This window comes from Podarcis melisellensis (genome assembly GCF_964234715.1).
Source record: "Podarcis melisellensis genome assembly, chromosome: 4".
Lineage (NCBI taxonomy): Eukaryota > Metazoa > Chordata > Lepidosauria > Squamata > Lacertidae > Podarcis > Podarcis melisellensis.
The window spans coordinates 83291304-83302174 of NC_138531.1; the positions used below are offsets into that span (position 1 = coordinate 83291304).

Consider the following 10871-nt stretch of genomic DNA (forward strand, 5'->3'; position numbering starts at 1 on the left):
TCAGCCAATCAGACGGGACTCATTGTATATAAATGTATATAAAGGACCGGGGGTGTTTTTTTTTTTGGGGGGGGGAATTCAATCACTGTTTTACAAGCAGCAATAAAGAGCACGAAATCACTGCAGGACTCCAAGCATATTTCAGGGGAGGAGAAGTTTCGCACAGGACAGCTCCGCAGCCCAACTGGTTTGAGGGGGGGGGGAGAGAAAGGGCTGGCTTGGGGGGGGGAGACAGCTAGGTGCCGGCCACCCTGCATCCATCCCTGCCCCCCTCGAGGGGAAGAAGCCGATACCTGCCTGCCCACCCTGCACCCATCCCTGGGTGATAGATCACTCCCTGTTTTTGATAATGGATCATAGAGCAGCAAGTTCCTGAATCCTGTTCTAAAGCACAGTGCACAGTACTGGGCTTTGGCACTGACATGATGTCCTCACCCTTCTGACAGCCCTCCCCACTCCCACAGGCAAATGGGTTCTGGTTGTGGAGGCATTTCCTAAAGGCACTGGTAATGGGGGTGTGGGCAGGACAAAGAAGATTTCATAGCCTTCCCAATGCTCTGCTTTGTCATGGCTCAGAGGAGCTGTTGCTCAGGACAGAGAGTTCCTACTCTTCATTGTCCTGCCCCCTATAAATCCCCTGCTCACATTCATATTTCCTCACTCGGCTTAAGGACGCTTTCATTCTGCCTGGCAGCTGAGAGACAGTAAGTAGAACTACCTTGCTCTGCTCTGAGAAGTTTGGTAAGGGAAGACAAGGCTTGCAACATGGCCAGAATTACAGAAGCCTGATCAGTAGCCAGTAACCAGTGGGGATCCAGTCAGGCATTCTTGTTCGTGTTAATAGGCCCTATGTTTTGTGAAAAGTGTACCCCGCTTTTCACAAAAGATTTCAGGGTATTTAACCATGCATTCCTTTGGAAGTGTTGCAAATCTATGGCAGCATTCCCCGACCTTGTGATCTCTAGATGTTCTGGACTACAATTCCCATCAGCTGGAACCACCACCATGTTTGCTGGCTGGGGATGATGGGAGTTGCAGTCCGGAGCATATGGAATTTACCAGGGTGGGGAAGGTTGGCCTAAGGGGCGCTGCAAGGCTATGCCCTTTCCATGTAAAAATTTGTAGATCAGTGTTGCAGGAGGTCCCAGGTATATCCTCCAGCATCTCCTAGTAGGGCTGGGAAGTCCCCTGTCTGGAACTTTGGAGAGTAGCTCTAGTGTAGACAGAACTAAGCTAGATAACCAATGGCCTGACTTAGAATAAGGCAATTTCCTGTGTTCCTAGAGCGAAGCCCCTGCCAAAGTGTATATCTCTGATGTTGGAGGCACTTAGTCGAAGCTGAATACTGTTTTTTTTATAGGCAAAAAATGGCTATTATAAAGAGCTCTGCAGAAGAAATATATCTACTCCCTCTTTGTTGTCTACCCCTCTCCCACCAACACCAGACTTTAGTAAGACCAGCAGAATACTGGTGCCTGCAGTCAAACCGGTGCTCTGGTGTGGAATTAATAATGCTGTGAGTTTGCTACCATAAGTTCCAAGATGCTTAAGGATGGGTTGGCTACAGGGTACCTCTTCCCTGTAGGGCTGGTGGGAAGGTGATTGGCTCTGCTAAGAGCCTAAGGCATTAGGCAGAGACAGAAGTAAGGAAAACTCACACACCTTCAGCTAGGCACAAGTCTTAGGCTTATGCACACATTACACTGGGCAGAGGTGTATCCTTTCTCTACACTTATACTAGTGCTTGTGTGAAAGAGTGTACACTGATTGATTTGTGCACCTCAGCTACAGTGCACACAGAATTACACTTACAGGAATGCACTGAGGGGACACCCCTTGAGGTGAAAAACAAGAGCAGGCTGGAGCAAGAAAGACAAATGTAGAGGAAGTACGGTACTTTCTTTCTTTCTTTCTTTCTTTCTTTCTTTCTTTCTTTCTTTCTTTCATTTATTTATTTATTTATGCATTCTACTTGCTAGTATGAGCATCTGCCAAATAAATTGTCATGATGGCAGGTAGCTGAGTGGAGTCTCCTGTCAATTCTATTTAAATGTTACACATGTCTTCACCCTAAACCATTTTACTTTATTGAGCTACAGTGGTGCCTCGCAAGACGAAATTAATCCGTTCCGGAAGTCTCTTCGTCTTGCGGTTTTTTAATCTTGCGAAGCACGGCTATTAACGGCTTAGCGGCTTAGCGGCTATTAACGGCTTAGAGGCTTAGCGGCTTTAAGAAAAAGGAAACAAACTCACAGGAACTCGCAAGACGTTTCGTCTTGTGAAGCAAGCCCATAGGGAAATTCGTCTTGCGGAACGACTCAAAAAACGGAAAACTCTTTCGTCTTGCGCATTTTTCGTCTTGCGAGGTACCACTGTATTTGGGGCTGATAGGAAGTATGTGTTTGTTTCAAGTTAAATGACAATTTGTCTTCCCATCCCTAGGTGTTGCAATTTCTCCCTTCTGTCTTACACCTGAGACTGTGTGTGTGTGAGAGAGAGAGAGAGAGGGAGAGAGAGAGAGAGAAATCCCTTAAGAAAAAGAGAAACAGAAATTGGAGGGGGAGTTTTAATAGGAAGGCCAAATTGCCAAGACATAGGAAATACAACAACTTGGTTGTTGAACGCCTTGCGACTTGAACGTTTTGGCTCCTGAACGCCGCAAACCTGGAAGTGAGTGTTCTGATTTGCAAATGTTCTTTGGAACCCAAACATCCGACGCGGCTTCCATGGCTTCCGATTGAGTGCAAGAAGATCCTGCAGCCAATCAGAAGCTGCGTCTTGGTATTTAATGTTTTTGGAAGTTGAATGGGCTTTCGTAACGGATTCTGTTCAAGAACCAAGGTATGGCTGTACATTTTGGCATTTTTGAAAAGACTCAATATGGAGTCCAAATGGCCGAAATATTGGGAAATACTGGAACAAGAAGGGGATAAACTGAAATTGCAGAGTTTCGAGAAATTAAAAGATAAAGTGCGAGACTGGCTCCATTATTACCAAATAATGGAGGCTTACAAATTGGACAGGAAAATTGGCTTCCAGGTGGAAAAATCAAAATTGGAAACAGAACTGTTAGAACCTAATGCTAAGATATTATCAAGAATGTATAATTTGCTGTTGAAATGGAATATGCAGCATGAAACGGTTAAATCAGCTATGATCAAGTGGGCACAAGATATTGGTCACAACATTATGTTTGCTGACTGGGAACAGTTGTGGACCACCGGTATGAAATTTACAGCATGCAATGCCCTAAGAGAGAATATTATGAAAATGATTTATAGGTGGTACATGACCCCAGTCAAGCTTGCAAAAATTTACCACTTGCCTGATAATAAATGTTGGAAATGTAAAGAAAATGAAGGTACATTCTTTCACCTTTGGTGGACGTGCCGAAGGATTAAGGCTTTCTGGGAAATGATATATAATGAAATGAAAAAGGTATTTAAATATACCTTCCTGAAGAAACCAGAGGCCTTTCTCCTGGGCATGGTCGGCCAATTGGTGCCAAAGAAGGATAGAACATTCTTTATGTATGCTACCACAGCAGCAATAATTCTTCTGGCAAAGTATTGGAAGATGCAAGAAGTACCTACTCTGGAAGAATGGCAGACGAAGGTGACAGACTTCATGGGACTAGCAGAGATGACCAGCAGAATCCGAGATCAGGGGAAAGAGACAGTAGAAGAGGACTGGAAGAAGTTTAAATTATATCGTAAAAAATGGAAGACACAAGATCTACCCACCTTGGAAGAATGGCAGATGAAGGTGATAGACTATATGGGACTGGCGGAAATGACTGGCAGAATCCGAGACCAGGGAAGAGAGACGGCGGAAGAAGATTGGAAGAAATTCAAGGACTATCTTAGGAAATACTGCAAAATTAATGAATGTTAGAATGACGTTGGTTTAGAAATTAAGTGGTTCTCAGCTGTAATGTTTATGTAAAAAGAAAAGAAAGGTTAAAAATTAATTGAAAATTAAGGGAGAGGATTTGCTGAATTAATAATTAGAAATTGGAATACAGAAAGGGGAGGTATGAGGAGGTCAGGGAAGTAAGTTTAAGAAAATAAGGGATTGAAATTATACTTGTTCTTTGTGTTTTGTTTGTACTATTGTTTTGTTTTTATATAATCTGTGAAACCTTAATAAATATCTTAAAAAAGAAAGAAATTCACGTTTTAGTTAGTTAGAAATCAAAAGGTGTAGTCAGAAAAGCCATCAAATGATTTTACTCCATCAACCAAAAGTAACCACACTTCCCTCCAGAGGAAAATGCAAATTCGGGACCAGAGGAAAGAGCCACTATTCCTAAGGAATAAATTCTCAAGGCTGTTATTCATCCATTTAGTTTTTGCAGCTAGATCTGGTGCAGATCACTTTCCATGGAGCTCCCTCTCAGCGCTGTGGTCTTCCTCTTCTTCTCCTACCATCTCTGTGATGCAGAAGACCGAAAACATAATGCAGTCCTCACTGTGTCCAATGGAGGGAAGGATGGTATATGGGGAAAACCTGAATTCTGTCCCACGGGATATGCAAATGGATTCCAAATGAAGGTAAATGCCTATCTATAGTCTGAATTTTGACACCCTGATGCTAAGGCGTGGTCACAATATCATACAGATGTATGAAAAGCACAAATAAACAAACACCTTTATTTAGAAAGAAGGGCAGGGAAAGCAGCAGACAGAATGAAAAATGCAGCCTCTATCACAGAACCCACGCAGGGTCCCAGAAACACCAAGATGCCAAGTCTGTAGCATCTAATATACAGTTCAGTTTACTAATTACTGAATCCCAGGCATGTCAACAGGATTTTCTGGGCCCAACACACAGTATATGGCCTGGGTCCTCATGTTAGGTTTCTGTGTGTTGCCACTGTGCAGTGCTTGGAGTCACAAGACTCTGTTTTGCATTCCAGAGATTCCAGGCTGTTGGAAGTCTCACGGAAGATGGGAGACGGATGTGATGTTACTGGTTTCCTGTTCCTTTGTTTTCCAGTTGCTCTCTGCTTTCACAGAGAGAGGATGTATGCTTTTCTGTCTGCGTAACTAGAAATCAAACTCTTTGCAATGTAGCTCATATTTCTCGCCCTTCCCTGCTGCTGGATACTCTGCGTAATGAGGGAACGTGCCTGGATCCTTATCAGAGGCTCAGGTTTAATCATCGTCGGAGGCGATTCCAGAGGACTCAACCGGAGGATGAGCGTTTTCAGCTCGGTTGTAGCGGAGGCTCCGACACCTCTGAGGACAGCTTTTCATTAAATTTGCATATGCTTTGTGTAGTATGCAAATATTGTCCTCTTTTGAGGGTGGAGTAGAGTGCCCCAAAATAAATCAGTAACCACAAATATAATAAAAAGTCTCACAGACAGAATACAAACAGGTAAAGCTTTTCCCCATCACTGTATTTCCATACTAGAGAAGGGGTAACCTGCTGAATTTCTGTCTCTGACACAGCTGGGAAAGGCACAAAAACCCTACTTTCCCTCAAGGCCAACCCTAAACCAAAGCAAGGGCTGCAATATTGTATCCATGTATTTGGGAGTAAGCCCCATTAAACAAAGAAAGACTTCTGAATAGACCTATTAAGTTAATTATACAGTGAAATCTTCAGAAATGCCTAAGCCTCTTTGCAAAGTACAGTTGCTGTGTGTGTGGAGGGGATGGATTTCACACCCGCTCGCAATTATCCTGCAGTAGGAACTGCAGAAAATAACTTCCAGGTAGTACCCAATTTCAGATGAGCCAACCAGAAGAAAGACGCATCCTGGTCGTTGGGAAGAAAGGAAGGGCAAACTGTGGAGATTCCAAGAACCAGAAAAAGAGGCAGAAGCAGGAGAGGAAAAGAACAGCTCTAGACTTCCAGAGAATCTTCTCACCTCATGCAACAATGACAACTTTGAGTTGTTAAAGGAGGGGAGTGGGTAGGTAGAAGGGACCACATCTCAGTGGCAGAGTATATGCTTTTCATATGGAAGGTCTCAGGTTAAAACCTAATGATTTCCATATTATAAGTCTGGGAAAGGGTTTGCTTTGGGATCCTGTTGAGCTATTCCTGGTCAGAGTAGACAGAAATGGTCTAGAAGACCAAATGGTCTGACATACTAAAACAAGGGGACGGAGTTTCTCCTTTCTCTTAAATAATAAAGAGATGTAAGAACAGGCCTCTGCGGGTTTCATTCTGAGAGCTGTTACATTTCTCATAATGTTTGCTCATCTGGATTGCACAGAACTGGATGCAGGTTTTCTATGCCAGCAATTAGCAGGGACAGATTTAGGGGAGCGTGGCTGGTTTGGTCGCACTGCGTGAAGAGTTCTGGGGGTGCCTCAGAGTGTGCCACAATTATTATTTAGAATGGAAGTCAGGAAGTGGAGGGGTGCCAAATTTTGGCATTGTACAGGGCACTACTGAAATTTGGGACCCCAAGGTCTGCCACTGCTGAATAGAAAGGCTGATTCCCCACCCCACATTTCTTCATCTCCATCCTACTATTGGGAATGTTTTTGTTCCTTGAGGTGAATGTAAATCCTCATCTATGTCCAGTACCTGCGGGCAATTGTGTGCACATGACTTGAGCTAGTAGTGCTCATTGCTGATCTAGCTAGGTCATTGCAAGCCCTTGCACATAGAAATTTGCACTGAAAAAATGTTGTTTTGCTCACAAATAAATGTTGCCAGTACTGCAGATGCAGATTGAAGCACCAGTCTCTCTCTCTCCCCCCCCCCCCCCGTTCTCCACCAGTTTCGCAGAGATGTAAACGAAGCCTTTAGAAAAGATTTCACTCTGAAGGGCATCCGTCTCCACTGCACTGATGGAAAAACAGTAGAGTCTAAAAGTGGAAAGTGAGTAGCTTTTTGAATTTCTCTTCCTTTATTAACTTGTTGCTTGGAAGTTTGGGGTAGGAGCGGGATGGGTAAATTGAAATATTTCATGCTAGATTAAAGGCAAATGGTAATCTGGACACGCTCTGAGTTTAACAGCCCCAAAATATACCTGCTTGCACAAAGTCCTGTGAAACTTACTTCTAGGGATGGAGGCAAAATTCAAATTGGTTCACATATGAAGGCGAATCTGTTCTATACATCCTTTCTGAAATAAAGCTTTTTGCTCTAATTTGCAATTATATCTCTGGAGAGACTTTAAAAATAAAAATTAACTGACAAAGTTGTGGTATATAAATTTCTATTTAGACATTGCCATCCTTGTCCTTTTCTTTACAGTCTCGGGGAATGGGTTGCGGTTCAGAAATGCCCCCAAGGCAACATGGTGTCCTTTTCTTTGACTATTGAATTACCACAACCGCTAATTCCTCATGCAGTCAGTAACCTTGAGGTCCTCTGCAGTGGTGGGGCGAAAGTGATGAAAGATATCTTTGAACGGATGGAAAAAGGCGAAATGAGCAAGCGCTGCCCTCGTGGCTTCATATGTGGCATCCAAACAAGGGTGGCGAATGAGAATCAAATGCTTGGCAAAGTAGAACTTCGTGACGTGAAGATGTTCTGTTGTGACTGATCCACCACCCTGCTGCACAGCCCTCTTCCACTGGCAACAGAGGATGGCAGGGTGGAGTGGTGGTGCATACCTGGCCTCCTGACAGCTGAACTGCTGCTGCTTGCTGGAAGGGAGAGGGGCAAATCATTGGGGAGCCTGGTGTGGTGCAAACACACTGGCAGAGCCAATCCAGTACTCCTGCTGGTGTGTTTGCACTGTGCCCACTGCTTCTCTTTCTGTACTTCCTTGTAAGCAGCAGTGACTCATCTGTTGGAGGGGTCACCGATTCCCCACCCCCTGAATGAGATAAAGGGATTGTATTTAGACAGAATATAGCATGATTTTGGAAATCTCTGGGGTCTCTTTCAACTTTCAAGTATATTTAGGCTGCTTAAAAAAAAAATCAAGCTTGCTTATAATGTAGTGGTCATGCACCAGATCATAAAAACCAGCTAAGTGATTCTCTTGTTTCAATTAAGTCTTAAAATATTACACACACTAACCGTCATGTTATGTTTGGGGGAAATGTTTGGTTCATTCTCTGTATCATTTGAGATACATTTTGTTATAGTTCACTCTTTTGCTGTTACAGTAAAACTCATTGAAAATATTAATAAAAAAGACATTCACCAGACAAATATGTTGAATGTCGTTTATTTATGAATCACCGGAATACTAAATTTTCTGACAGCATAGACTATATATGTTATTTTCTCTTACTGAATTCCTTTTGATTATTTCTCTCATACGCAAGTACAGGAGAGACATCTTTCTATAATATCATTGATTGCCTGTTCTGTTCTTTCACCAATAAAAATGAAATGAAATGAAGAGTAAGTGTGTCCCTTCTTATCAGCTGTGAGAGGAGCAGGAAGAGGAGATACAGGCAGCAGGTGTGTCAGAGGTTTCAATAACACAATATAAAGATGAATATACAACATCACAAAAAATATACACAGCACACATCTAAAACCCTGTGAATTCAGAGGTTCAGTTTTAAAACTTTGGACAATAAAGACCACAAAGATGGCACCAGCTGGGCCTTTCCAGGGAAGGCATTTCATAACCAGGCTGACACCACCTATAAGACCCTGTATCCAGGAGCACTGGAAGAGAGCCTCTGATGATGATATTGGGGTCCAGGTAACTAGACCTGGGAGGAGGAGATCCTTGAGGTAAGATGCTCCCAGGTCATTTAAGGACTTTAATGGTGAAGAACAGTGCTTTGAACTGGAACCAGAAATCACTGGAAGCCAGAGTAGACAATAAATCAGTAGTGCAATATAGTGAAATTTTCCAGATGCCCTTTAAGAGTCTTGATAACCTATGAGGAACTTTCTGTACTCTTTTCAAAGTCACCCCACCTATAACTCACTGCAGGTAATCTAGCAGGAAGATCATGGATAATGGACACAAGACAACCTCCAGCCCTGAAATGTTTAAAGAAGATAAAAAGAAAAATGGATTTGAATATACAAAATCAAAATTTGAATTACAGTTGTTAAGTAATAAGGTTAAAACATTATCAAGAATGTATAAATTACTTTTGGAATGGCATGTCAAGGACGAAGAGGTTAAATCAGTTATGATACACTGGGGTAAAGATATAGGCCATAATATACAGTTTGAGGATTGGGAAAAATTATGGAAGGAAGGAATAAACTTTACAGCTTGCTGTTCACTTAAAGAAAATGTAATGAAAATGATGTGTACATGGTACATTACACCAGTGAAATTAGCAAAAATGTATAAAGTAAATAACCAATGTTGGAAAGGTAAAGGAAAAGAAGGTACTTTCTACCACATGTGGTGGCCTTTTAAGGAGGTAAAGGCTTTCTGGGAGATGATATACAATGAAATTTAAAAAATGTTGAAATAAACATTTGTAAAAAAAAAACCAGAAGCATTCTTAATTGGTATTGTGGGTAGTGAAATACATAGACAAGAAACTGTTTTTATATGCAACAACCACAGCAAGAATATTATTAGCCCAAGGATGGAAGCAGCAAGAAAAAAACTCACTCACAGAAAAAAACAAGTGAGGGAGCGACACCAGGGGACAGGAAGGGCTCAAGACAGGAGTCAGAACTAAAAGGGGATATATTGAAAATGTTTGCTGAAATTAAAAAGGACATAAAACAAAGTGAAAAAAACCATAGAATCCAAATTAGAACAGGTGGATAAAAAAATAGGACAAATGGATAAAAAAATAGAAGTGACGGTGAAAGAATTGAAGGGACAAATAAAGGAGGTTACTAAAAGGACACAAAGCTTGGAAGAAGGGTTGAAAAGAACAAAGTTAGAAGTGTCTTTCCTTGTAAGCAGACTCATCTGTTGGAAGGGTCACTGATTCCCCTCCCCCTGAATCAGATAAGGCGATTGTATTTGGACAGAATATAGCATGATTTTGGAAATCTCTGGGGTCTCTTTCAATTTTCAACTGCTACAAGCATATGTGGACTGCTTTTTTTAAAAAACAACAACAACAACACAAGCTTACTTATAATGAAGTAGACATGCACCAGATCATTAAAAAAGCTAAGTGATTCTCTTGTTTCAATTAAGTCTTAAAATATTACACACGATAACCCTCATGTTACGTTTGGGGAAAATGTTTGGTTAATTCTCTGTGTCATTTGATACTTTGTTACAGTTCACTTTTTTGTTGTTATATTAAAACTCAGTGAAAATATGATAAAAAAGACATTCACCAGACAAATTTATTGAAAGATGGAATGAAGTTCATTTATGAATCATTGGAATACCAAATTTTGTGACAACAGAAACTATATATGTTATTTTCTCTTACAGAATTCCTTTTGATTATTTCTCTCATACAGAAAAACACATGAGAGACATCTTTCTATAATACATTCGTTGTCCGCCTGTTCTGTTCTTTCACTGTTAAAAAAGAAATAAAATAAACTGAAGCATATGTTTATCTCTTACACATCCTATGGAGTAAATGTAGGTCTGTGGACTGTAACAAGTGTTTCTTGTAAAAATAAAATCTGTCTTGGGACTTGTCCTCATTTGAGCTGTAACTCACTAGGAATCCACGTTTTATCGCTTTGAATTTGCCCTCATTAGTCCACACAGTCAGGTATTTGGAGTTGAGGACCCAGTCAGTGAGTGTGTGTCTGTGTTGTCAACCATTTCCATTGTTTTTTGGTCCCTCTGAGTTTTCGTGTTCCTGCCTCCAGAGGTTAAAAAGGCAGCACTGCTCTTTTTGCCCTCATATCTTCCAACCTCCAGTTGAGAATGTCCATGACCCTCCCTTAAAAATAAATAAATTCCTGAACAAATTTGTGCACATAAGTTATTTAGGAATAGTGAAAATAATAATAGAATCATAGAGTAATAGAGTTGGAAAGGACTA

The 10871-nt window shown here is 41.4% G+C and overlaps 1 protein-coding gene across 2 annotated transcripts in view; it reads left to right on the forward strand.

Moving 5' to 3' along the window:
• The first annotated feature begins 379 nt into the window (after positions 1–379).
• Positions 380–10871, forward strand: part of LOC309369331 (vitelline membrane outer layer protein 1-like) — a 38181-nt gene continuing 27689 nt past the window's right edge. Inside the window, exons 1-4 of one of the 2 annotated variants that reach the window (XM_081910193.1) lie at positions 380–741; positions 4349–4553; positions 6743–6843; positions 7222–8396. In XM_081910193.1, coding sequence (XP_081766319.1) covers positions 4383–4553; positions 6743–6843; positions 7222–7513 — 564 coding nt within the window. In that variant the 5' untranslated portion in view covers positions 380–741; positions 4349–4382 and the 3' untranslated portion in view covers positions 7514–8396. The remainder of the gene's footprint in view (positions 742–4348; positions 4554–6742; positions 6844–7221; positions 8397–10871) is intronic. The other variant, XM_081910192.1, reaches the window with a different exon arrangement.